Raw genomic sequence first — 26,021 nt, forward strand, 5'->3', positions numbered from 1 at the left:
CGCCCCTTCCCAAGGCTGCCCAGCTGGGACAGGGCTGGCACCCGAGGGCCCCCTGCCTGTGAGCTGCCTGTGAAGGCCACGCCTCTGCTTCTCAAGGACCAGGCCCAGCGCTGCGAGGTGCAGCTGTGTGGGCCTCACTCTGGTCACTGCTGAAGAATAGACCCTCGAGCTGGACAGACAGACGTGAGAAGGTCTCAGAGGAATTTCAGTCATGTGTTCTAGAGTCAGACGTAACGCAAGCCTTGGTGATAGCTATTGAGCGACGGCAGGGCTCCCTGGGGACTGGCAGCTGCTGCCCTGCCCTTTCCTGGGGTGCAGGACCTCCAGCGGGGCTCACTGCAGAGCCTCTGGCCCGCGCCTTCCGCTGGGCCTGCCTGCTCGAAGGGAAAGCCCGGGGGACTGCAGCCCTGCTTTGGGGGCAGAGGCCTAATTTCTGTACCCCTGTGCCACGCCAGCTGGGCTCCCAAACCTGGGCTCCTTGAACAGTCACAGAATCCTGGAAAGCGGCGGTAAGCACACTCCCTCAGCGGCATGAGCGGGCAGCGAAGTCCGCCCTGGCCCTCGCTGGGGTCCCCGCTGTCTTCCTGCTCTTGTGGCTGTAGGAGTGAGAGAGGCGACCCTCAACAGACAGCGTAGTTCTGGCTGGGTAGAACCCGCTGTGACCACCCGCCCCGGCCTTGCCGCTGCCCAGTGGGGCTCCGCTGTGTGCGCCCCGGTACAGTGATCCGTTCTCCGGGGAGTGAGCTCCTGGCCTGACTGTTCAGAGCTTCCGGTGGCCTGTGGTGAGCAGTCGGGCTGCTTTCTGTCGGGGAGCGCTGGCGTGGCCAGGTCGTGCGGCCAGCACGCGCCGAGTTGTAATTCTTACCGCCGGGTGGTTCTTCACCCTGAGAGTGCCCCTGCAGCCTTCTGGACTCTTGGCCTTGGTTTTCTGAGTTGTAGGCGTTCTAGGGATGTTGATGGTTTTAGTTTGCACTTGTCCACACTCCCGGGATTGTGTCATTCCTTGGTTCTCCTGTGAGACGCTCTCGCTCCATGCTTTGTCACGTAGGTGACTGGAATCCGGTCCGCAGAGAGCGGGGAGGGCCGGGCAGGCCCCGTGCGCAGGCCGGGCTCCCGAGGCAGGTCTCTGTCTCTGTGCTGCGCCGGCAGCTCCCCAGCGAGCGGGCGTCCTCCACTGCCGTGCCGTGCCGGGTGTTTCATCACCTCTGCTGAGGCGCCTCCCTCGGGAGGACGGGAGGATGGGGCAGGACCCAGGCGGGGCCGGGGGATCTTCCCGTTCCTCCCCTGCTGCTGCTTCGGAGTCGCCTTTCAGCGACTGTACAAAGGGGCCGTGGGTCCAGAGCAGTGGGCAGGGCCGTCGCCGCCACGCACCGGGGAGACCCAAGGTAACGGCTTCCCCTCCAAGCCTCCGTCCTCACCCGGGCACGTGGGCCCCTGCGCTGGGGTGGCGGGGGGCGTTGAGGAGCGGCTGTGCCGGAGCACCGACACGCTGCCAAGGCCACCCAGCTCACCGCTCTCCAGCTCTGGAGCCTGACGACTCTTGGCCACACCTGGCCGCCCTCCCCACTCTCGCTGGCAGCGGCCCTGTAGTTGGTGTTTCCCGGGCAGCAGCCGTAGGTCGAGCCCTGTGCCCGCAGCGGGGACTTCAGAGTTGCCCGTGACCTGGTGCCACCAAGTCGGGGCAGCTTTAAAGGTGCCGTCGCTGGGCCAGTACTGGACACTGGGCCCCTCTGTCTTCCTTCCGTGTCGTCCGTCCCTCCTTCCTGCAGACCCTTGGGTCTCCAGCCCAGCCCTTTGGGAAGAAGTCTGTTCTGAGCTCATGGCGGGGGAAGTGTGCTGTAGGCTCCTGGGTCGGGGCCGGGGCCGGGGCCGGGGGGGAGGGCTCCCCTGCCTCCCAGCCTCACATTCGCCCAGCTCCTTCCTGCCTCAGAGTCTTTGCCTCTGCTGTTCCCTGTTGGAAATGCTTTTCCCTGCGTGTCTGCTTACGTGGCCTGTGCTGTGCCGCCCTCTACCACCTTCGCTTCTCTCCCAGTGCCCCCGCCCCGTCATGCCGTCCTGTGTGTATTTGTGTGTGGTTTTGCTTCCCTGCCAGAGACTGAGCTTCATGAAGCCGGGGCTGTGTCTTGGGGACGCTGTGTGCCCAGGACAGTGGCGCCGTGGGCACACTCAGAAGTGGGATCTGCAAGTGTTCCCATGGTTCCTTCACTGGGTGCTCAGCAGGTCCTGACGCTGTGCTGGTCCATTCAGCACCCAGAGGTGCGGAGTGCCGCTGGGGGCTACACAGAAAGCACAGTACAGCCTCTGAGTCAGGAAGGCTTCCTGGAGGAGGCACAGCTGAGACTTCGAGGAGGCGGGCAGGCCCAGGGGCTGGAGGGAGAGTGTGAGTGGGGCAGGGAGGGTTGTAGAGGCGCGAGGACCACTGCCAGGTGTGGTTCTTGGCTGGCGCTGGAAGGGTGCTGAGCAGGGAGGGGCAGGGTCCCATTCTGATACAGTTAAGGGCTGACCACAGGCACGGGGTGGTGGGAGAGGTGCCGGGAGGCCCGGCCCGGCTGCGGGACAGAGGACTGAGTAGGGGGAGGTGTGCAGGGTAAGGGGCAGTGCGCTGCTCCTCCAGGGCCTTGAACTGCAGGCCGCGGCGGATGGCGGACAGCCCCCCCAGGGCGCTGAGCAGGGACATGAGAGGGTCGGACCTGCCGGAGAGGGGCTGTGGTTGGGGCAGGGCTGGGGGAGCCCAGAGAGGAGGTGGGGCAGGAGCTCACTGGCTCCGAGCCAGGCTGTGGTTTGGCAGGGCTGGGGTCGGGGAGAGGCGGGCGCCATGGGGTAGGCTGTTTTGGGGGTGTGGGTGTCAGGCCAGCTGCCCAAGGGTGCCTGTGTTGCCGCGCCTGGCCCTGAACGTTGCCTTGGGAGCTCAGAGTCCACATTTAAGGCCCCCCCGCCCAGCTCTGTCCCTGCCGTCCCCTCTTCCTCCCGCTCACCTCCCTTCCTTCTGCCCGCCCGGGCAGCCTGCCACCGTCACATGCCAGGCAGTAGTGTGTCCGGCCCACCAGCTCCCCTGGGGCACGAGAGAAAGCTGATGCCCACGGTGTCCCCAGAGCCAGCTGCCACTTCTCCGGGGGCCACCGGAGCTCCTGACCTGCTGTCCGCAAATAACCCCGGGCCGGGTAAGGCGAAAGGCGCCTGGGGCTCCATGGCCCCCAGCCAGGGCCCAGGCTCCAGGTAGGGGCCCAGCTGGCGGCTGCCTCGCGCCCTTCTCTCTGCTCCGGGAACTTGAGACGAAGCAGCGGCCTCGGCGTCTGTCAGTCTGTCGGCTGCTGGTCCCTGAGGACAGAGCGGAGGTCCTGAGAAGGGACGGGGCCTGCTCGAGCCCCCCGGACAAGGGCATACGCAGTAGGTTGCTCGTGCGTTCGAGATCCTGGCGTGTCCCAGACCTGCTTCTCCGCAGTTGGCTGGTGGGGACTGGGGAGCCGAGAGGGTCCTGGGGGCCGGCCAAGGGAGGGGGTGGGGAGGGGGAGGGGCACCTGGCTTGCTGAAGGTGACAGGTGCGTGGCTCTTTGATTTGGAACAGAGAGAATGAGTGAGAACGCCCGTGAGTGTGTGTGTGTGTGTGTGTGTGTGAGAGAGAGAGAGAGAGTCTGTGTGTGGGGTGAGGGGTGTGAGTGAGGGTGTGAGGGATGTGTGTGTGGAATGTGAAGGGGGTATGTGGGGATGTGTAGGGTGCGTGTGCGGTGGTTTCTGTGTGAGGACTGTGTGTGGGTTGTGTATGTGTGTGAGAGTGTGGGGGGTGAGAGTGCCTGTATATGGGTTGTGAGGGCTGTGTGTGAGGGGTGTGTGTGAGAGTGAGTGTGGGGCGTGTGAGTGTGGGGGGTGAGAGTGCCTGTGTATGGATTGTGAGGGCTGTGTGTGTGTGAGTGTGGGGGATGAGTGTGTCTGTGTATGGGTTGTGAACGCTGTGTGTGGGTTATGTATGTGAGTGTGTGAGGGGTGTGTGTGTGAATGTGGGGGATAAGTGTCTGTGTATGGGTTGTGAGGGCTGTGTGTGTGAGGGGCGTGTGGGTAATTGTGAGTGTGAGGTGTGTCTGGGGGTGAGAGTGCCTGTGTACAGATTGTGTGTGTGTGCGTGCGTGTGAGTACAGTGGGGGGGTGTGGGCTAGCAGGTGGGTGCTCCCTCAGGTGCCTGGGCCTGTCTGATTCATCTTGGATTACCTCAGCAGTGGCGCCACAGCCACCTTGACACCCGCCCAGGCGAGGAGGGGCCGTCCCCGCCCCGCATCACTGTGCGTGGGCCAGGGAGCTCTGCTGCCCCAGCCTGGGGCCCCGGGGGACAGGAGCGCGTGTCCCCTCAGACTGGGCCCCGAGGGCAGTGCTCCCTCGCATCCTCCCTGGGCCCACCAGGAGCAGCACAGGCCACACAAGGCCTCAGAGTGTGGGTGTCAGAGAGGACGGGACTGGGGCGGGGTCTATCCCCCTAACTTCCTCTCTTGTCTTGCAGACTGGGCTCTGTCCACGGTGCCTCCTGCATGTCCTGCTGCCCTGAGCTGCCCCAAGCGAGGTGACAGCGTGTCGCGCTGCCACCATGAACGAGGTGTCTGTCATCAAAGAAGGCTGGCTCCACAAGCGCGGTAAGCAACCACTTCTCCCCTCCGGGCCGCAGGTGTCGCCGTGGAGTCCACGTGGCGGTGGGTGGGGGGACAGACGGTGAAGCAGCAGATGGGTGACAGGCGGGGCGGGGCTGCTGTGCGGAGCTGATGGGGACAGAGCCCTGGAGGAGATGAGGACAGGAACTACACACAGCTCCCAGGGAGCACAGGCTCCATGGTGGCATGGGCGAGCTGGAGCAGGTGAGGCTGATGAGTGGCTGCACTCCAGCCCTGATGGGCCAGCGGGCCACAGAAGGAGGGCCTTGGCTGTAAGATAGGACCCAGGGTGCTGTGGGCTGGGACGTGACCCAATCCAGGGGTGCAGATGGGAAGCCCAGGCCAAGTGAAATCACGGACAGGAGACTGAGAACCCAGGACCCTGGACGGAGGCGGGGCAGAGAAGCACTAGTTGGGAGTCAGCCTGGTCCGGGTCGGCCCCCTGGGAGAAGGCGTCAGGCCTGCTGGTGGTGCTCTGTGTGCGCGTCATTCGCCTGGCCAGCTCCTGTGGGCCTGCTGTAAGTGGGGTGGCCACAGCAGTGAGCCCACGAGGCCAGCACCTGCCTTCATGTTGGTTTCTCTCATTCTGGCCTTGGGTGCAGACAGCGCCTGGACAGACAGATAGGCTGAGAGAAACATGGGGAGGGTGAGGCGCGTGGGCAGGGGCTGTCAGGTCGAGGGTCTGGGGCAGGGCTCTGGAGACCAGGAGGCCTGCCCGCCATCCTGCCTGAGCTCCAGTGAGGGACAGAGGCACTCTCCAGGCCAGCTTTCCCCACCAGGTGCAGCAGGGGAAGACTCATTTCCCGCTGTCCTCTGCAGGAACCCTGACCTAGCCCAGACTGAGCCCTGGGCTTGAGGCTGTGGTTACAGTTCTCTGAACCCTGGCAGGTTCTAACCCTGGCTCTGCCACTTCCTCTTGTGCGAGCGAAGGCAGGCTGTCACCTCGCTGAGCCTTGGTTTCACATCTGTAAAGTGGGTTAACAGCTGTTGTCAGCACCGCAAGGACAGGCATTTTTTTTTTCCCCAAAATGGTCACAATGGCTGGAGTCGGGCCTGTCTGAAGCCAGGAGTAAAGAGCATCTTCCAGGTCTTCAGTGTGGGTGCAGGGGCCCGAGCGCTTGGGCCACCTTCCGCTGCCTTCCTGGGCCATCAGCGTGGAGCTGGACTGGAAGTGGAGCAGCCGGGACTCGAACTGCGGCAGGCAGTGGCTTTACCTGCTGTGCCACAACACTGGCCCCAAGGAAGGGATTTTTGTGTTGCTTGTTCACTCTGGTATCCCCAGTGCCTCTGAGTACTCACTGAACGATTGTTGCCTGAATGATTGGCATTGTGGCTGTGTGGGTGTGCTGGGGTCTTCGGCTCCTGTTCGTCAGACTGAGTCCCACTGGACCGGGGTTCGAGGAACCGTGGAGGTGGCCAGAGAGCAGCTGGGGCTTGGAAGTCTCTGGCCTGGACTCGGCTGGTGGCGTTAAATGATGAGTCTTGGTGGCTTTTAGGACCTCGCTGTCTCCATTGTGCTACACGAGGCCAGAGGAGCTGGCCACGGGCCTGGCCAAGCTTAGACACACATGTCTCAGATGTGCACCATTGATACACGCATGTGCACGTGCCCTTGGGGCCCCGCTGGTGCTCATCATTCTGCCTGCCACTGTCTGGGCACCCGCCCCTGCCCGCCCTGAGCAGCCGCTCTGCCCCAGGCAGGCCTGAGTCTGAGTCTGCAGTGCTGCCCTGTGGGCTGGATGCCGCCGTGTGGACTAAGGCAGAGGTTCAGCAGGAAGAGGGACTGCCGGGGAGTTCAGCAGGGAAGGGGCTGAGCGGGCCCTGAACCGGTGCCCTCGAGGCCGAGCCAGGAGCTGCCTCTCGGCAGGGTCTGAGAAGGTGGTCAGACGGCCTCAGCGCACTCACGAGCACCCACCCCTGCTAGCCCACGGCAGGTCTAAGGCCAGTGTGGAGACGGGCAGAGTCGTGGCCAGGCGTGGCTCTGGGCCCCAGACCTCCCTGGCGCCCGCGTGTGCCTCAGTTTCCCTGTCTGTAGGAGTGAGAGTGTGAGGATGTTTTCCTCCCCGCAGGTTTCTTTCCCTGTTACAGTCAGGTAAGCACCTGCCTCAGTAACTCACCTCCATGCTGAGCCCGACAGAGATGAGGTGTCCTCCCCGTTTTCTTTTCTAAAAATTAGGGTGAAGTTTACTTAACATGAAAGTGACCATTTTAAATGGTACAATTCAGTGGCCTTTCGTACATTTGCCGTGTTTCATAACCACCACCTCTGGTTCCAAAACCTTTTCATCACCCAGAGGAAAACTTTGTACCCGTCCAGCAGTCCGTCTCCCAGCCCGCCTCTCGCGGCTGCCCGGTTGCTTCCCTCTCCACGGGTGTGCCTGGATGGGCCCTGTCACTGGACTCCTGCAGTCCGCGGCCTTCTGTGATGGGCCACTTTCCCGGGGTGTGTGTGCCGTTGCTTCTGTGTGGTAGCACTTGGCAGCACTTCACAACCCCCACCTTTTTAATTTTTTTTTCCAGATATATGCTACAATTTTTTTTTAAAAGAGTTACTTATTTGAGAGGCAGAGCGAGAGAGAGCAAGGTCTTCCATCTGCTGGTTCACTCCCCAAATGGCCGCAATGGCTGGAGCTGAGCTGATCCAAAGCCAGGAGCCAGGAGCTTCTTCCAGGTCTCCCACGTGGATGCAGGGGCCTAAGGACTTGGGCCATCTTCTACTGCTTTCCCAGGCCATAGCAGAGCACTGGATCAGAAGTGGAGTAGCTGGGACTCGAACCAGTGTCTATATGGGATGCCAGCACTGCGGGCGGCAGCTCTACCTGCTACGCCACAGCACTGGCCTCCTTCTTCACCCCTTTTTGTGGCCGAATAATCCACTGGGTGTCTGTCACCTTTCATTAATAATCACTGGCTTCATTAATAATCACTGGGTGTCTGTCACGTGCTGTTCATCTGTTCATTTGGGATACGCCTGCCCTTTGGCTATCATGGGCTGTGCTGTGATGAACAGGACCTGTGTCTGTTCTTTTGGGTGTACCCAAGAGTGGAACTGCTGTACTCTGTGTGTGTTATCTGATGTGCTGTGTGTGGTCCAGGGGCTCATACCTGAGTGAGTGTGGTTGTGTAGTCTGGGTCCTGTCTCCCATGCTGTGCCAAGCTTTCCGTGGGGGCTGCACTGTTCCGGAAATGCAGAGGGTTCTTCACACCCTCGCTGGCGCTTGCTGTCTTCTGTTTAATGCTGCTGTTGCTGTGTCCCAGAGAGTGACAAGGGCTGCCCCATCTTGGTGTTGATTTAAGGACTGATAGTATTGGATCTCTACAACTGCTTGTTGCCCATTGGAGAAATGTCTGTTCTTGTCCTCTGTCCATTTTTAACTAGGCTGTTTGTCTTTTTGTTGCTGAGTAGCAAGTTTTTTTTTTTTTTTTATTTGTGTTTATTTGAAAGGCAGTTACGCACATGTGCACACACACAGACACGGAGGGAGATCTTCATCTGCTGGTTCACTTCCCAAATGACTGTGACAGACAGGTCTGGGCCAAGCCAAAGCCAAGAGCCTGGAACTCCATCTGGGTCTCCCACATGGGTGCAGGGGCCCAAGCACTTGTGCCATCCTCTGCTGCTTTCTCAGGCCAATAGCAGGAGAGCTGGATCAGAAGTGAAGCAGCCAGGATTCAAATTGAACGATCGTGTAAAGATGTAGGTGTCGTAGGCAGTGGCATAACCCTTTGTGCCATAGAACCAGCCCAGTCTTTAGTTTTCATCACCATTTTATAGTGTACAAGCCTTCCACCGTTTTTTTTTTTTTTTTTTTTTTTTTTTTTTTTTAAAGCAGAGTTATGAGTTACAGAGATCTTCTGTCTGCTGGTTTACTCCCCAAATGCTGGGCCTGTGCCAGGAGCCCAGAGCTGCTTCCAGGTCTCCCATGTGGGTGTCAGGGCCACAAGCCCTTGAGCCATGCTCTGCTGCTTTTGTAGGCTCCTTAGCAAGGAGCTGGACTGGAAGTGGAGCAGCGAGAATGTGAACGGATGCCCACATGAATGTCCGCATCACAGGCAGCAGCGTACCCCACCATGGACTGTGCCCGGATCTTCACGAATGGTATCCTTATGGAGGCTGTTATAAAGGGAATTGTCTGAATGTCCTCTTTGGGTTGTTTGTTGCAGGTGTATAGAAATACAACTGGTTTTTGTGTGTTGATTTTGCTAACTTTATTAACTCTAGTAATTGTTTTGTGGCTCTCTTGTGATTTTCTCTATCTAGGGCCCTGTTATCTGCTAATAAAGGTAGTTCTGCTATTTTGTTTTCAGTTTTAATGTTGAGTAGCAGCGTGGAAACTGGCGTCTTTGCCTTGCGCCTTTCATCACGGGCTTGAGGCCGCTGTGGACTTCTCGATGCCTGTTACCACGTGGAGGGAGTGCCCTTCCCTTTCTAGCTTGCCAAGTGCTGTGCATCATGTAAGAGTGTTGGGTTTGGTCAGATGCCTTTTCTGTGCGAGATGGTTGTGTCATCGTCTTCGTCCTGTGAATGTGCTCCATGAATATCATACCCAGTGATGTTCGTATCTTGCACCGTCCTTGGTCCTGATATGTGATCCTCTCAATATGCTGTTGAGTTTGGAGTTTTGCTACTTTTTGAACTTTGTGTAAACAAAATCATTTAGTGTCTCCATTACAAAGAACTTAGTAAGTTAAAAACCTGTAAGATACTCAGAGTAGTGCTTGGCACAAGCACATATAATTTTCTCATCTCTGTCTCCATCTTCATCATTAATTAAAGGATTTTCCCAGAAGCAGAGACATTGACTCTGACAGGTGAAGTGACTTCCTGGAGGTCACAGCCTGTCCTGCCCTCCTGCCTGCCGTGTGTGCCCTGCCACGCTGGGTGCTCCTGTAGTGGGTGACGGGCAGGTGCTCAGCCGGTGCTTCCTTGCTGCTGACTCAGTTGTTGTTATCTTTATTTGGAAGGCAGAGTTACACACTCACACACAGATCTTAAATCTGTTAGATCACTCCCCAAATGGCTGCAATGGCTGGGCCTGGGCCAGGCTGAAGCCCAGAGCCTAGAACTCCATCCTGGTCTCCCACGGGCTTGGCAGGGACCCAAGCACTGTGGCCATCCTCCACTGCTTTTCCAGGTGCATTAGCAGGGAGCTGGATCGGAAGTGAAGCAACCTAGATGCAAACCAGTATCCATATCGGGTGCTGGCGTTGCAGGTGGGGTAAGCCCTCTGCATCACAGCGTGGGCCCCGGCATCTTGGTTTTTAAAGCACTACTGACTCTCAGTCCACACGCTGCAGGACGCGGCCGTGTGAACCATGCAGTTCAGTGGCTGCTGTCGCCATGGTAATTTTAGGGCACTTTTTTTACTGCCTTCGAGAGGAGCCTTGCCTGTTGGCCATCACCCTTGAGTCCCCGCCCCGGATCCAGCACCTCCCCAGCCCTGGGCAGCCCCCGCTCTACTGTCGATCCCTGTGGACTTGCCCGTTCTGCACACTTGACAGAAATGGGGTCTAGAGTTTGTGGCCCTGGGAGTCAGTTCCTTAGTCAGTTTGTGGTACTTGATGGAATTGATGGGCCACGTTTCGTGTGTCCATTTGTCGGTGGGCATTGGAGGTGTGGCCGCTGGGAACACAGCCGCTGTGGACGTGCACGTGTGTTCCTCTGTCTCACTGCGTGTGGGGTGTGTGTATGTGTGTTTCTTGTGCTTGTGTGCGCGCACACAGGGTGCCGGGGTCCTCACGGTCAGGACAGACTCAGGGGCCGGGTCACTTGGAGGGCGAGGCAGCAGCTGACCAGCCGGGCGCCGAGTGCTCTGCATCACCCACTGTGTGTCTGTGTTGGTGGTAAGGGGCCCTGAGGTCTGGCCTTACAGGGCCACAGGGCGTGTGCTTTCGGGAGCCTGGGCCTCCCCCAGGACGAGCCTCAGGCTGGCGGGGATGCCTCGCTGCTGGCCACAGGCGGGGACAGCTGGCGCCCCGGGCACTGCTGCAGGCGCCTTCCTGCCAGGTGTGAGCTCCGGGTCGCTCGGGCCAGCGCCTCTGCCTGCGTCAGCAGGGGCCACCTCAAGGGCTCCCCTGGGAGAGGTGTTCTCTGTCCACCCTCCCCCCACTGTGGTGCCCCTTGTGAGTCACTGTCACACCAGCTGCTTGCCTGCTGCCCGCCCGCGTGCCTGGGCCACTGTTCAGGCTGGCTCTGCCCTCTCTCCCTCCCCTCCTGCCTTGTTTCAGGTGAATACATCAAGACCTGGAGGCCCCGGTACTTCCTGCTCAAGAGTGACGGCTCCTTCATTGGGTACAAGGAGAGGCCCGAGGCCCCCGACCAGACCTTACCCCCCTTAAACAACTTCTCCGTAGCAGGTGCGTCTCAGGACAAGAGGGCTGAGTTCCCGAGCTCAGAGAATGATTGGAAGGTCTCGGGAGCACATGGGGTTCGGCATGCCGGAACTGTGGGCCTGTGCCAGTCCTGTTTGCCCTCAGAACCATTTCCTGCCCTTCCGTGTCAGGTGGGCCCTGGGAGCCGTCCTGGTGGAAGAAGAGAGGGGCCGGGGTATCCCCTCCCTCCATGCCGTGCCTCTGTGTGGCCCCAGCTCCTGCTGGCTAGGCCCTGGGTTCTCGCTGGTGTCAGGGCCTCCTGACCCACGCTTGGTTGCAGCCCCTACTTGCTCCCTCTGACCAGAGGTGCAGAGGCATCTCCTCAGCATTACAGGGCTGACCTCCTTCCTGCCATGCCTCCACGGCACCTGGAGGGCACCTGCCAGCCGACCCCAACCAGGGGAAGCTTCGCAGGCCCAAAGCCCTGGCCTGGGCCTTGCAGAACCCAGTCCTACCCAGGCCCCGTGCTGCTTCCTCCCCTGCTAACCTGTCGGGCACTAGGTCCTGTTCCGCCTGCTAAGAACGTCTCAAAGGCAGCCATCCTCGCGGCCTCGCTCAGCAGCTCCCTCCCTGCCAGCTTTCTGACCCAGCCCCTCCCAAGGTGCCCCCAGCCACTCTTGTGGAGCCCTCAAAATCCCACTCTGGCTCAGAAAGCTTTTCCCTGGCTTCTGTGCCATCTGCTGCTGACCCCAGAGCCTGCTGCCCACGCTGGCTCCCAGCCTGTCCCCAGCAGCTTCTCGAATCAGGTCCCTGTGTCCTCCGCGCCGTCCCTCGCTTCCCCTTCTCTCCAGCTGGGTCCCTCCCCAACCCCCTGCATGGGGCTTGCCCCCCGAGTCTCCGTGTGCTCTTTGCTGCCCTGAGGATGAAGGCCACGTCCCACCTCTGCAGGCACATCACTCCACAGCCCTCGCTCCTGAGCAGGCCTTGCCGCCCCTGCCGTGTGGACCCCTCTTCCCTTCACCCCCGCCTCTGATCTTCATCTTCAGAGCTAAGCTCAGAGAGGCCCCTTCCTCCTGGAAGCCCTCACTAGACGGCTCTACCCTCTGGGGCTCCTCCATCACTGTCCACCAGGGTCTGGACCTGGAGCTCCGGGAGGGCAGGACCAGGGTCATGGAGGGTCCTCAGTACTGGCAGGGGGCTGGGCGCACAGCTGGCTCGAGGCCGTCTGCTCACCTGCTCCCTCGCCACTCCCCTGCCCACCTGCAGAATGCCAGCTGATGAAGACCGAGAGGCCACGGCCCAACACCTTCGTCATCCGCTGCCTGCAGTGGACCACGGTCATTGAGAGGACTTTCCACGTGGACTCCCCAGACGAGCGGTGAGGCTGCCTGGCGAGAGTGGCCAAGGTGGAGTGCGGAGGAGGGGCGAGGATGGATGACTCCCCTGGGGCCCTACAGAGACGCTGCAGAGAGCTGAGGTCCTCTACCCGCAGCCTCGATGGCTCGGGGGAGCCTGGGTCGGGCCTCTGGGTCCCTGCAGAGGGGCCGGGGATCATTTCAGAATCAGAAGCAGTGACTTAGGTTCATCTTGTTCAAAACTGAAACTGCGGAGCCAGGGCTGGAGAAAGGCCCCTCTCACACCTCTGCCCCAACAGGCCGTCCCCAGCCCCCGCCGCCGTCCTCCTGCGTGTGGAGGGCACACAGACCTCGTGCCACGCTCGTCTTGTCCACACACTGTTCTGAGCTTGTGGTTGCATAAGGCTGCGCCGTCTCTGGGGGACCTGCTCCCCTCAGGCGTCGCGTTCCCAGGTCTACTTAGCGCTTCCTCACCGAGGGTGGTGCGTTGTTTCTGGGCGTTGGCCCGTCATAAGCAGTGCTGCAGCGAGGTCCGAGGCGTGCGCCTCGTTGGACGTGTGTCGGGGAGCCCTTGGCTGTGGGAGTGCTGCTCACAGGAGCAGCCACTTGTGGGTGAGGAGTTCCTGTTGTGGAATCCGAGCGCGCCCCCGGCCAGTGTTCTCCGTGCCGGGCCTGCACCTGGCTGCCTGGTGGGAGTCGCACCGCGTGGTCAGCCCTCGGGGGCCAGGTGAAGCTGTTTTCTGCTGGGCAGTTCTTGTTTGTTTATAGCTGAGGCTCTTTTTTTTTTTTTTTTAAAGGTTTATTTTATTTATTTGAAAGAGTTACCAAGAGAGGTAGAGCCGGGGCGGGCGGGGGGAGATCTTTCATCTGCTGTTTCACTCCCCAAATGGCCACAGTGGCCAGTTCTGAGCTGATCAGGAGCCAGGAGCTTCTTCCCAGTCTCCCATGCAGGTGCAGGGGACCAAGCACTTGGGCCATCTTCTGCTGCTTTTCCAGGCCGTAGCAGAGAGCTGGATGGGAAGTGGGGCAGCCGGGACTCGAACCGGAGCCCATATGGGATGCCAGCACTGCAGGTTGGGGTGTTACCCGCTGTGCCCCAGCGCTGGCCCCCTGAAGATTCTTTATATATGAGGAAGCCTCACCCTTTATAAAGGCCAGCGAATGTTCTGTTGCCCTACGTTGTCCTTGTGGGCCTCGCTCTAAGAAACTCTCCTCCAGGCTTCCACTGAGCCCTGGAGAACCTCGCATCTTCCAGCGTCTTCCAGCAGCAGTGTTTTCCACAGTGATGCCGGCGTCTCGTGTCGTGTGGTCCCTGACGGGAGCCATGGGCTGCGTGTGCCTGTGAGTGCTGTACATCCGGTGACGAGGGCTCGGCTTTAGGTTATATGACTTGAACTGACCTAAGTAGCCACGCCCTGGCGGTGGCTGCCCTCTTGGACGTGGCAGCTCTGGGGGCTGTACTGACCGTCAGCTACCAGGCGTTACCACGGTCTGTGCTGGAACTACCGTTGCATATCTCCCCGGGGTTAAAAATACACTCGCTGCACCGAGGGGAACAGAGTTACCACCCTGGCCAGCTGAGGGGTTACTCGATTGAAAACCAGGGGCCTGATGGTAAAGGCAGCTCCACGTCAGCAGGTGTGTGGGTGCTGGGAGCCGCTGCAGGGACAGGAGGAAGACTCCGGAAGGGGACTGGTGCAGCGGAGGCCTGCAGGTGGAACGGCTCGTGTGCCCGGGGCCACGGGGCTTCTGCGTCTCAGAGCGCCGAGGCACCGGGAGACCTGGCCGGGGGCGGTAGACGCTGGAGAGCTCAGCTGTGGCCAGGGCTCCTTGGCAGGCGCTTGGGAAGGTGGGGTTTGTCACAGGCTTGTCCGTAGGCCCAGGAGGGGGATAAGCTGGAAGCCTTAGCCCAGCTGTTCCCGGTATGAGCCTGGCCGCGTGTCTGACTGGGCAAGAGAGGGAACCTAGCTTCCGGCTCCCAAGACCGCACGTCCTTGTGTGGGGCCTCCCTCCTCGTCTTGGCACCTCTGCTGCTGCCCCCACTGGAGAGGATGCTGGCCCAGGGACCAAACCCCTGATGCCTGCCCTTAGCTCTGGGGGAGATGGGAGCTGCTGTGGCTCCGTGTGACCCACCGTGCCACCCCACGTTGCGGGGGGGTGCCCGGACTGGGGTCGGAGCCACTGCTGTGTTTGCCCCTGGAGCTCAGTTCCCAGGCTGTCGAGGGCCATGGAGGCGGTGAACAAGAAAGCAGCAGGGGCCCGGCCTGCCCTGTGGAGTCCTTGGGCACCGGGGCTGCGGCCATCTCCTCCCTGCATCCCCTCTGTAGCCCGTTCCTCCTGCCTCTGCCTCTCCCCCTAGCCCCCTCCCGTAGCCACACAGAAGCCACCGATGTACAGCAGACTGGAGCCCATCGCCCCCATGGGAAACCCCTCACGCAGTGGCACATGGAGCCTGGAGTGGTCCGGCGAGTCCTCCGTCTCGCCCTCGCCGCCTCCACTGTTGGCTCTGCCATATTCACCTGCTGGGGCTGTGTTGGGCTGTTCTCCCCCCACCCCAGCTGCCCCCAGCTGTGCATCTCATGGATTTCACAGCCACGGCCGAGTGCCTGCTCCAGACCCGGGTGGTTCCGGGTTCTGCGGACGCCCGTGGGTCCTGGTGTGAGGCGGCTGCCCCTGACTGCTCTCCGACAAGGGCTTCCCTCTCCACTCCCTGCCCTGGCGATCGATGCTGTCGTTCTCGCTCCGACTGGGAGCCCCACTGGGACTTGCTCCCCGCTCTGTTCTCAGCACCCAGAAGAAGCCTGGCACAGAGGAGGTGCCAGTGAGTGCTCACGGCAGCCCGAGAACTGCCGGAGCATGTGTGTGTGTGTGTATTTCAGATTTATTTAATCGAAAGGCAGAGCTACAGAGGGAGAGAGATATCTTCTGTCTGCTGATTCACTCCTCAAGTTGCCCCAGTGGCTTAGGCTGGGCCAGGCTGAAGCCAGGAGCCTGGAGCTTCTTCCAGGTCTCCCATGTGGGTGCAGGGGCCCAAGCACTTGGGCCATTCTCCACTGTTTTCCCAGGCGCATTAGCAGGGAGCCGGATCAGAATTGGAGCAGCCGGGTCTCAACTGGCACCATATGGGATGCTGGTGTCCCAGGTGGCGGCTTTACGTGCTGCACCACAGTGCCAGCCCCTGCCGGAGGGTTTTCTGCTCCTCCCCCTCACAACCCTGCAGTGCCGTTCCCCGAGTCAGCCTCTGAGGCCCCGAAGCCACTGGGCCTGCCCAGTGTTTCCTGCAGGAGGAGGCCGAGCTGTGGCTGGGGCCAGGACATTGGTTCCGGTGCTGGAAAAGCCGGGCCGCTCACGGCCATGTGGCGAGCCTGCTGTAGAGCTGAGCCCCGGCCGCGGCTCCTGCTCCCGGGCCTGTGCCCTGCCTGGTGTCACTGGGGTGAAGGGGGCTCTCCTGTGTGCCCTGCCTGGCCCTGAGCCCGAGGGAGGGAGGAGAAAGCCTGAAAAGTAGCCCTGGTAGGAGCAGTGCTCTTGGGAGAGGCGGGAGTGCCTGTTAGTCCCCAGGCCTCTGCTGGCCGCGCAGGTGGAGCAGTGTCAGCCCGTTCGGCCCAAGCCCCCTTAGAACAAAGCAGACAGTCGCGCCTGCCGTGTAGGACTGTCGCGGGGTTTCAGACCTGCCTGGGGGTGGCGTTCGCACTGCTGCTGTGGGTTAGCATGGGGAGCCCCTCTCAGAGGGCGCTCCTTGCGTGGCAGCCCGTGGTCTGTGCACAGACCTGAGACGGAGCCACGCCTCTCCAGCTACTTCTGAGGCTGACACTTGGGCGTCCTGTACAGGGAGAGGCAGCTCTGCCTGGACTTGAGTCCCGGCCCGTGACCCTGAGTGTGCGACCTCCACAGGCGCCGCCGTCTCCGCGTCAGAACCACGGCCCCCACCATGCTCCTAGAGGGGTGGTGCCGTCTGTCTCTGCTTGTGTCTCAGTGGGGGCGGAGGCTGGCTTCCCAGGGCCCTCCTTCTGGGGGACTGGAAGGTACTTCAGCCCCAGCTTCGAGTGTGAGCTCCCCTCTGCCCCAGACACCGTGTTGCAAACCCTTGTGGAGTGGCCTGGACAGAGGCCCTTGCTTTTCCTCTGGAATTCCGAGTGCTGCAACCTCGCAGCCTTGGTCCAGTTGGAGCAGGATCGGGGCTCGTTGGGGGCGGAAGGGCCCCAGTCACCCCTGGCCAGCCTCCTGCCTCGGCTCCCCATGCACTCTTGAGGCCCTTTGTGAGGGGAGTTTCTGAGGGCCCAGACCTGGCCTGGGTGCTGCAGGCCACGGAGGAGGGCCGCACTGTGCTGGCCTCGGTGGCGGAGCTGCTACGGGAGCCCCGCCTGGGTGGCTCCGGCCCCCATTCCTGCCGGGGCTCCTGGGGGGCCGCGCTCCGGTTCCTGATGCAGCCGACTGTGTTCCTCCTTCCACCCTCGCTTTGTCGCCCTGCGTGTCCCGGTCTGCAGCCTGCTGCCCCCGTGTTGCGCTCTCCACGGCGCTGCCGATGTCACGGGTTCTCAACACGGTCACCGTATCGTGGATCTCTGTCTTGTCTTTTCTTTTTTTTAAGCCCAACGTCTTAGACTCGAGGTCAGTGTTTTAAAATTTGTAAGAGGACAGCTCTGGTCTGCTCAGGCATGTCGTGAGATAGGCCCCTGGCCCTCCATATTGTGAGAAACAGGAATGTGAATGCTGGGATTGGGATTTAGGCTGCAATTCATTCCCCCAAAGGGGACATAGGTCAAAGCAAGTTGAGAAATGTCGGCTGGAGGCGTGGGGTCAGGGCAGAGATGCTGCCCTGCTGTGCCCCGGCCCGGGGCTGTGCAGACATGAGGCACCTCGCTGGGTAATGAAACCCAGTGCCTGCCGAGTGCCTGCAGGTAGAAACGCCTCCCTCACGGGGCTGGCAGCTCGGGCGGGGAACAGCGGTGTTCCAGCTGTCGCCGTGGGTGCACCCGTCTTAGGGAGCTGGCTGTGACATCTCAGCGAGACGTGGGGCTGAGACCCGCTGGGGAAGGCAGAGCCTCCGGCGCGTGAGCTGGGGCCTCGGGGTCGCTGCGGCTCGTCAGCCGCCCTGTCCCTCCGCCTGGGAAGGCGTCAGGCTGGGAGCAATGGCTGTGCTTCTTGAATTGATTTTCTAACCTGTGCCTCGGTTTCCTGCTCTGTGATGCAGGGGGAGGGGCTGGGGGGTGGCGGAGGGAGCGGTGAGTGTTGGTCCTCAGGACTCCTCCTTGTCCCTGACTCCCAGCTCCCTCGAGAGGCCGTCTCCGCGCCGGCCAGGGCGGCTCCTGCAGAGACGGCCATGCTGCCCTGAACGTGTGTGCGGGAAGTCTCAGCTTCTGCCCGCGGCAGCACAGGGCTTTCCCCCTGAGGCTGTCGGGCCCCCGGCGAGCGCCCAGGTCGCCCCCTCCCAAGCTGCACTGGCTCTGCGTCAGGGACTCGCACGCTTTCTCTGCCCGTAGCAGCCTCGGCTTCCAGATGCCATCTGGATGACACACCGTGATTTTTATCTCATTTATTTATTCTTTAAAGATTTATTTATTTGAGAGGCAGAGTCAGACAGAGGGAGAGACAGAGAGAGGTCTTCCATCTGCTGGTTCATTCCCCAAATGGCTGCAAAGGCTGGAGCTGAGCCAATCCGAAGCCAGGAACCAGGAGCTTCTTCTGGGTCTCCCAAGCAGGTGCAAGGGCCCAAGGACCTGCTTCCACTGCTTTCCCAGGCCATCAGCAGGGAGCTGGATCGGAAGGAGCTGCCGCAACTCCAGCCAGCACCCATATGGAATGCCATCACTGCAAGCAGAAGCTTAACCTACTACGCCACAGCGCTGGCCCCAATTTTTATTTTTTAAAAAATACTTACGGGCCTGATGTTTTTGGCATAACGGGTTAAGCCTCTGTCTGTGACACTGGCATCTCATAGAGTGCTGGTTCAAGTCCCAGCTGTTCCACTTCTGATCCAGCCCTCTGCTAATGCACCTGGGAAAATAGCAGAGGATGGCCCAAGTCCTTGGGTCCCTGTCCACCCACATGGGAGACCCAGATGGAGTTCCAGGCTCTTAGTTTTGGCCTGTCCCACCCCTGACTGTTGTGGACATTTAGGGAGTGAACCAGCAGATGGCGGGTCTCTGTCTGTCTGTCTGTCCCTCTCTCTGTTACTCAGCCTTTGAAATAAATCCTGAAAAAATATCATTTATTTGAAAGGCAGAGATCTCCCTTCTGCTGCTGCATCCCTGAGTGCCTGCAGCCTAGGGTGTTGTGATGTGGGGCTTGGGTGCCCCGGGTGGCACTCGGCAGCATGGAAGCAGTGCCGGTTACACCGAGGCAGGCTGCCGGCTGTGAGGTGTAAGGGAGGTTTGGGAGCGGGTTGGCCTGCAGGTGCATCAGGCTTGGGCCTGGCTCACCCCTGGCTCCGTGTGTAGCGCCGCTGGAAGAGGCTGGAGGCGGGCGTGAAGGGCGGGCGCTCTGGCTGTACTCGCTGCTGCCCAGTTAAACCTCTGGGACGGGGGCTGCCTGCTCACTCTGCCTTGAATTTTCTCATTCTCAGTGATGGGCTTCTTTTCCCCACTGGTCGTGTGATTGTTCTCTAGACTCAAAGAAAATGCAAACCACACAGTGTGCTGGGTTGAAGCGCTGGAAAGTGCTGTGGGTATGTCCAGAATGGAGTAGCATTCAGCCTGATTTTAAAAAATGATTCACTTCTTTACATAAGGGACAGAGTGAGAGAGAGACAGATGGAAACGGAGACACCTTCCATTGCTGGTTCACTCCCCAGATGCGCAAAGCCAGGACCTGAGCTGTCAGCTGTCCCTTCCCAGGCACATGGGGAGGGAGCTGGACTGGAAGTGGAGCTGCTGGGACTCAGGCACTGCAGTGTGGGAGGTGACGTCCCCTGCAGCGGCTCCCCCCGCTGTGCACAGCGCCACACAGCGCCGGCTCGCAGCCTGCGCTTCAGTCTCTGGTGATTCCCACAAAGAACGTTTGCAAGTGTCACACTCTGTTGCTGGGACGTTGTAATTCTCAGTGATGGCACTCTTTTGATCTCTCTCTCTCTCTCTCTCTCTTTAAATATTTATTATTTTTTTGAAAGGCAGAGTTACAGAGAGAGGAAAAGACAGAGAGAGAGAGAGAAAGAGAAAGAGAGAAAGAGAGATCTTTCATCTGCTGGTTCACTTCCCAAACAGCTGCAACAGCCTGAACTGGGCCAGGCTGAAGCCAGGAGCCAGGAACTCCATCTGGGTCTCCTCCGTGAGCGGCAGGGGCCCACACACTTGAGCCATCTTCAGTGCATTAGCAAGGAGCTGGATCAGAAGTGGAGCAGGCAGGACTCGAACCTGCACCCATGTGGGATGCCGGCGTTGCAGGCCTCTGTGGCTGGAGGCTGCCCCCTGCCCTGCTGCTTGCAGGCTGGCCAGCTCTTGCCCGAGGAGATCTTCAGCTTCTTTAGCCTGGACTCCTCCTTCTCTCCTGGTTTTCCTTGGCAACATGTTGGTGACTCGTGAACTTGAGCTTGGCGTTGGTGCTGAGGAATTCGGCTCCCCCATGTCAAGGGGCGGTCAGCCGTCTCCCCTCCTGGATCCCTGCATTGCTGTGTGGCCTCAGGAGGCCACCCAGGGGAGATCAGGGACCTCTGTCCTTGGTCCGCTCGTGCCTCTCACGCCCGTTGCAGCTGCAGCCCCTCGAGGTTTCAGTCTGCCCCGTCAGTGCGGCTGAAGATCGCACCACAGTCCCCAAAAGCCCACCAGAGGGGCCGGGGCGCTCGTGTGGTGCAGCACCGGGGCTCACGTGTTGTCCTCATGCAGGGAGGAGTGGATGCGGGCCATCCAGATGGTCGCCAACAGCCTCAAGCAGCGGGGCCCGGGCGAGGACCCCATGGACTACAAGTGTGGCTCCCCCAGCGACTCCTCCGCTGCTGAGGAGATGGAAGTGGCGGTCAGCAAGGCTCGGGCCAAGGTGGTGAGTGCGGGGGCAGGGCTCACAAGTGCCCCCGTCCCAGCGCCGGCCCTGCCCACCCTGGTCTCCCTCCTGCGTGTGTGGGAATCCGACCGTGGGCCACGACTGCCCTGCAGGACAGGTGATTCCGGGGGTGGGGGAAGCCCCGGGGCAGCCCTGGTGCCCGCTGCCCTCTCAGAGCTCAGCCCCACCCTCCCCAGGCCCTGTGCCCGGCAGGGCCCTGAGGCAGGAGAGCCTTGGTCTGAAGGCCACCCCGGGGCACGCGGCCACGGCCCAGAGCCTCCCTTCCAGCTCCGGCCCAGCCCTGTGGCAACAGTGCCTGCCAGCGTCCCTGCTTCCTTGTCGGGGTTTCCTCCCACACCGTACCCGGCGCCGACCGCCTGTGCTCCCCGTCCCTGCAGACCATGAACGACTTCGACTATCTCAAACTCCTGGGCAAGGGCACCTTCGGCAAAGTCATCCTGGTGCGGGAGAAGGCCACCGGCCGCTACTACGCCATGAAGATCCTGCGGAAAGAGGTCATCATCGCCAAGGTGGGCAGGGCCCCGCCGTGCTGGCCGCACGACAGAGCAGAGCTGATCGGGCAGCATCGGCTATGGCTGCTGCTGTTCTCGTGAGGGTGAAACGGGACTTCCCGAGGCTGACTCGGGTGGCCCGGACTTTTCTTTCCAGGAAGCGCTGATCTCTTTAGGGGTCTGCCTGCTTCCGTGAAGGGTCTGTTTGGTCCCCTGGCATTTGGTCTGGTGTCCTGGGACCCCACACAGGAGCTCAGCCTGCGCACTGCTGGGGCCAGATCCGTCTCTGCCGCGGGCTGCTCTCCTGTGCTGCATCCCTGGTCTCTGCCCACCAGAGCTCGCCACTTGCCTTAAGCAGAAGTCACCTGGCTTCCGCAGAGTGCCCTCGGGGCAGACTCGCCCCTGGGGAAGGAAGCCAGCGTCCAGGGTGTTGCAGGTGGCTCGGGGTTTGGGGAGCTCTGCTGGTAGCTCAGCTGCCCACTGCAGGGTCCGAGGTGCTGGGCCTGCCTCGGGTTTCCGACTCCATGGGGCTGGGTGGGCTACAAGAACTGGCATTTCCACACGTTCGCAGGCAGCGTGCCTGCTGCCTGCATGAGACCCACACCCTGAGAATCTGCTAGTCAGGAGCCTTGATCGGGTCTCGTTCCTGCTCCGGGCAAGAAGGCTCAGCAGTGGCTGAGTCCCAGGTCCCATGGTGGCCTCAGGGCTCAAATGCCTGCTCGCTCTCCCTTGAAGGAGGTTGCACCTGGCCTGGGGGTCCAGTGGTGGCAGCTGACCCCTCTGTCTAAAGCCCTGTGGACTCCACTTCGTGGCCCCTGCTTGTCCTTGTCTGGAACTGTTGTTGAATCAGGGCTTGCAGACAGCGTCAGTGGGTTCCCCCAGCTGCTGCTCCCCTGCCTCGGGTCGGGGTGGGCTGGGCAGCCCCTCACCCACACTCTGTGCAGGATGAAGTCGCCCACACGGTGACCGAGAGCCGCGTCCTCCAGAACACCAGGCACCCGTTCCTCACAGTGAGTCACTGCCCCAGCCCCGTCACCTGCCCGCGGCCTGCATCACTGCCTACACTCAGCTCAGTGTAGGGAGCAGAGAGCGTGGTGGCGCCCGCTGGCCGTGCCGGGTCTCTGCGGAGCTCTGGCGGATGGCGCATCCGAGACCCTGTGTGTAGCTGTGTGCGGCCGCGCTCCTGTTAGGTGGGGGCAGCCCCAGTTGCTCAGAACCTGCTTTCTACCTGGCTGTGCCAGTGCAGGTGGAGCCACGAGTTCATCCCCCCACCCCAGATGTGGAGCGGGATCTGAACCACAGGCCGGGGGTGGGGGGGGACGTGCAGAGTCAGCAGCGCCCCTCCCCCCGGCCCTGGCTGCCTTCCTTGCCCATAGGCGCTGAAGTACGCATTCCAGACCCATGACCGCCTGTGTTTCGTGATGGAGTACGCCAATGGCGGAGAGGTGAGTGCTGGGCCTCGCTGGGGCTCCTTCCAGACTGGGTGCACGCCCGGGATGGGGGACACCGACTGACCGTCCCCTGGCCCTCCTGCCTCCAGCTGTTCTTCCACCTGTCCCGGGAGCGCGTCTTCACGGAGGAGCGGGCGCGGTTCTACGGTGCGGAAATCGTCTCGGCTCTCGAGTACCTGCACTCGCGGGATGTGGTCTACCGCGACATCAAGGTATGCACAGGGCTTGGCAGAGAGGGCTCGGAGCAGCCTGGCACACACAGGACGCCCCCCAGGGAGCCAGGGCTGGGGTCTGGGCGGTGCTGGGGGGACCTGTCCCTGCTTCCTGCCTGTACCCTAAGCCGCCAGTGGGGGTGTCCATTGGTGCACACCTGCCCCAGTTTGGTAGTGTCCCCCAGAACTGAACACTGGCCGTCTGCTCCAGTGCGCACACAGCGGAAACGGGCACTCTGCACCTCAGCTGTCCAGACCAGCACTGGTCGGCTGCGCCAGAGTGGGGACAGGCCAGTCACCAGCTGCGGGGCAGGCAGGTGCTGTGCCATGTGGTGCGTCCACAGCGGGGCTCCACATAACAGTTCCCAGAGAGCGGTTCCCAGGCGGGCGTGTCAGCATGGACGCGGCTCAGGCTGACATTGAGGGTGGCAGCCAGAGGAGACGCCACGGGTCCAGTGCTGCTCCCGGGTCTGACGTGCAGCTGGGGCAGTGGAAGCCACGCTCGGTGGGGGCAGGGCAATGGTGGCCAGGGGGCGGGGGCGGGGAGGGCTTGGGGGTCGCAGGCACTGCTGGTGTGGTTCTGCACGCTCAGAGGCCTGGCTGCGCTATGTTCTGTGCTCTTCCTAGTATACGATTTACACTTTAGAAAAAAGACGGAGACACTGTCCTTTACCTCGGGACCCAAGAACGGCAGCGCGTGATGGGGGCAGCGGCCAGGGCAGGGGCCAGGGCTGGCTCCTCCAACTGCCAGGGGCTGGCCAGGGACCGGGCAGGCGGGGGCTTCACCGTGCGCAGCGTGCGTGCTGCCCAGCCTAGCCGTCCCCAGACACAGTGGCGTCCTGCAGCTGGAAAACCTCATGCTGGACAAAGACGGCCACATCAAGATCACTGACTTCGGCCTGTGCAAAGAGGGCATCAGCGACGGGGCCACCATGAAGACCTTCTGTGGGACGCCGGAGTACCTGGCACCCGAGGTGCGTGGGCCGGGGCCGGGGGCGGCCGAGGGCGGAGCAGCCTGGGAGCCGTGCCCCCCCCCCCCCGCCCCAGGGCAGGGCTGCGCTGCCTCACCACCCCCTCCCCGCCCCAGGTGCTGGAGGACAACGACTATGGCAGGGCCGTGGACTGGTGGGGGCTGGGCGTGGTCATGTACGAGATGATGTGCGGCCGCCTGCCCTTCTACAACCAGGACCACGAGCGCCTCTTCGAGCTCATCCTCATGGAGGAGATCCGCTTCCCGCGCACGCTCAGCCCGGAGGCCAAGTCCCTGCTCGCCGGGCTGCTCAAGAAGGACCCCAAGCAGAGGTGAGGGCCGCCGCCGCGCCCCGGGCCTGCCCCGCGCTGGGCCGTGTGCGCCCCTGCCTCTGGAGCGGCAGCGTCTGCATGCCACAGGCTGGGGCCTGCCCGACCCCGCGCCCGGTGCGTGGGGCGGCGGGGCTGATGGCCGTCTCTGCCCAGGCTCGGTGGGGGGCCCAGTGACGCCAAGGAGGTCATGGAGCACAGGTTCTTCCTCAGCGTCGACTGGCAGGACGTGGTGCACAGGAAGGTGAGAGCCCGCGCCTGGCCGCTGGCGGGCCCCGGCCGAGGCCGCGCGTCCTCGGGTCCGTGACCCGGGCACTCTGCTCTGCAGCTCCTGCCGCCCTTCAAGCCCCAGGTCACCTCCGAGGTCGACACGCGGTACTTCGACGACGAGTTCACCGCGCAGTCCATCACAATCACACCCCCCGACCGCTGTGAGTGTGCCCGGCGCCGCCCGGCTGTGCTGGGGGAGGGGCGGCTGTCGCTCCCTGTGGAGCTCCGCGGGGAGGGCTTGGGCTGGCGCGTTGGCTCTGCTCTTGTGTCCTTAGCCAGCGGTAGCCTAGCCTGCCCCGGGGCCCTCGGTGTAGGGGGCATCGCCCACGTCAGCTGAGGAGCACTCCTGGTGGTGGGGGAGCGTTGTGCAGGCAAGGAGCGGCCATGGCAGGGCCGACGGGGCCGAGGAAGAGGGCAGGGTGCATCGTGGGGGCCGTGGGGTGGGAGGTCATTCTGCACAGGGGGAGGGACAGGGCTGCCTGGAGGACGCGTGCTCCGGCAGAGAGGGAGGGAGGGGGTGCCCTGGCCAAGGTCCCCGTGGGGCTCCCCGGCTGCTCCCGGGCAGCGTCCCCAACGCCCCTCCCCGGCCCGCAGATGACAGCCTGGGCTCGCTGGAGCTGGACCAGCGGACGCACTTCCCCCAGTTCTCCTACTCGGCCAGCATCCGCGAGTGAGCAGCGCCTGCGCCACAGGACACGCACGGCCGCCACCTGCCGCCCCACGGCAGTTTTTTAAAGAAACTGTATTTTGCCTTTTTGGTTTGTGTCCCCAGCCCTCACCACCTCACCCCTGTTCCCAGTTCCTCTTTCCTCCTCTCCCAAACTCAGCGATTGGTGCCAGCGGCCCCGGCCTCCGGCCCCACCTCTGTGCCCAGGCCCCGGCCGTGGGGAGGAGGGAACCCCGCGGGGGTGACCGTGGGGCCTGCCCGAGTTCTCGGCCAGGCTGCAGTGCATATGGCCTGTGGGCTGCTCCCCTGCGTGGAGGCTGCCTTCGGGCTGCACCTGTGCACAGCGTCCTGGTGCTGCCTTCCATGCCCCTCGGCCCCCATGGGGGCAGAAAAGCAATAATGTCCAGGGACAGGCAGGGCTTCTGGAAGCTGCCAGGCTGGGGTGAGGGCTCCCTCGTGAGTGGAGCCAGGTCCCAGGATCCACATTGTGGGGGACTGGGAGGGGCCTCCCCACCCTGCTCCCACTAAGCTGCTCTCCTGCCCCTGTGGGCCAGGCAGCAGGAACTTGTGGGGGCTCTCTGCCTGTCCCCCAGCCCCGTGCCTTACCAGGGCTTCCTTCTCCTGGCCCTACCTCCAGCTGGACCCTGGGCCTGGGGGTCCCGGCCTGTCCGCCTGGGGGTGGGGCGGTGCCAGCCCGGCTGTTACACATCTCCCACCAAGACAGTATTGGGCCCTGCAAACCTGGGGAGGGGTGGAGGGGGCGTGTCTGGTACGGGTTGGGGCGGGCCTCTGAGAAGGGAGCTCCTGCACCACCCCCTCTCCCCTCCCCAGGACCCCACGTCCTGCAGCCTTAAGGGGGTCGTGAGCGCGAGTCCGAGTCCGTGCTGTGGCCGTGCGTGCGTGCCTAGGACTGCGTGACAGCGACGCCCTGAACTTCCGGATGCGGACGTGTGTGTGCGTGTGCGTGCGTGTGTGTGTGTGAGGGCAGCCCTCGGGTGTGCATGCGTGGACGGTGTGGGCGCCAGCCCCTGCCTGGCCCGTGGGGAGGGGTGCTGACCCAGTGAGGAGCCCCGCCTGGGGTCCACTGCTGCCCCCTCGCCTCCTCTGGCCCCAGCATCTCTGGGTGTTTGGAATTCGGTTTCTGTGGTCTGGATCCCCCACCCCGTCCCTGTTCTAGGCAGTTGACAAAGGCAAGTGGGGTGGGGGCGGCTTGGGTGGGGTCTTCTTTCCTGGGTGTGTGTTGTTCACCGGACAGTTCTGCCCATCCCCACTGGCCTCCCCCTCCTATTTGTACGGTACGAGCAATAAAGACACTCATTTCAGACAGGCTCAGCCTGC

General features: G+C 62.1%; 1 protein-coding gene across 4 annotated transcripts in view; it reads left to right on the forward strand.

Annotated features, from left to right (window-relative positions):
* Positions 1–26,005, forward strand: part of AKT2 (AKT serine/threonine kinase 2) — a 36,818-nt gene extending 10,813 nt beyond the window's left edge. For 2 of the 4 annotated variants that reach the window (XM_070062214.1, XM_051836390.2), the window contains exons 2-14: positions 4,490–4,619; positions 10,863–10,991; positions 12,213–12,324; positions 20,119–20,272; positions 20,671–20,802; positions 21,729–21,794; positions 22,161–22,229; positions 22,325–22,447; positions 23,293–23,421; positions 23,535–23,749; positions 23,903–23,990; positions 24,075–24,177; positions 24,611–26,005. In XM_070062214.1, the coding sequence (XP_069918315.1) occupies positions 4,574–4,619; positions 10,863–10,991; positions 12,213–12,324; positions 20,119–20,272; positions 20,671–20,802; positions 21,729–21,794; positions 22,161–22,229; positions 22,325–22,447; positions 23,293–23,421; positions 23,535–23,749; positions 23,903–23,990; positions 24,075–24,177; positions 24,611–24,690 (1,446 nt within the window). In that variant the 5' untranslated portion in view covers positions 4,490–4,573 and the 3' untranslated portion in view covers positions 24,691–26,005. Of the gene's footprint in view, positions 1–1,229; positions 1,386–2,871; positions 3,388–4,489; positions 4,620–10,862; positions 10,992–12,212; positions 12,325–20,118; positions 20,273–20,670; positions 20,803–21,728; positions 21,795–22,160; positions 22,230–22,324; positions 22,448–23,292; positions 23,422–23,534; positions 23,750–23,902; positions 23,991–24,074; positions 24,178–24,610 lie in introns of those variants that run through there. The other 2 variants (XM_051836392.2, XM_051836391.2) reach the window with 2 other exon arrangements.
* The last annotated feature ends 16 nt before the right edge of the window (positions 26,006–26,021 follow it).

The sequence above is a fragment of the Oryctolagus cuniculus genome, chromosome 18, assembly GCF_964237555.1.
Source record: "Oryctolagus cuniculus chromosome 18, mOryCun1.1, whole genome shotgun sequence".
NCBI lineage: Eukaryota > Metazoa > Chordata > Mammalia > Lagomorpha > Leporidae > Oryctolagus > Oryctolagus cuniculus.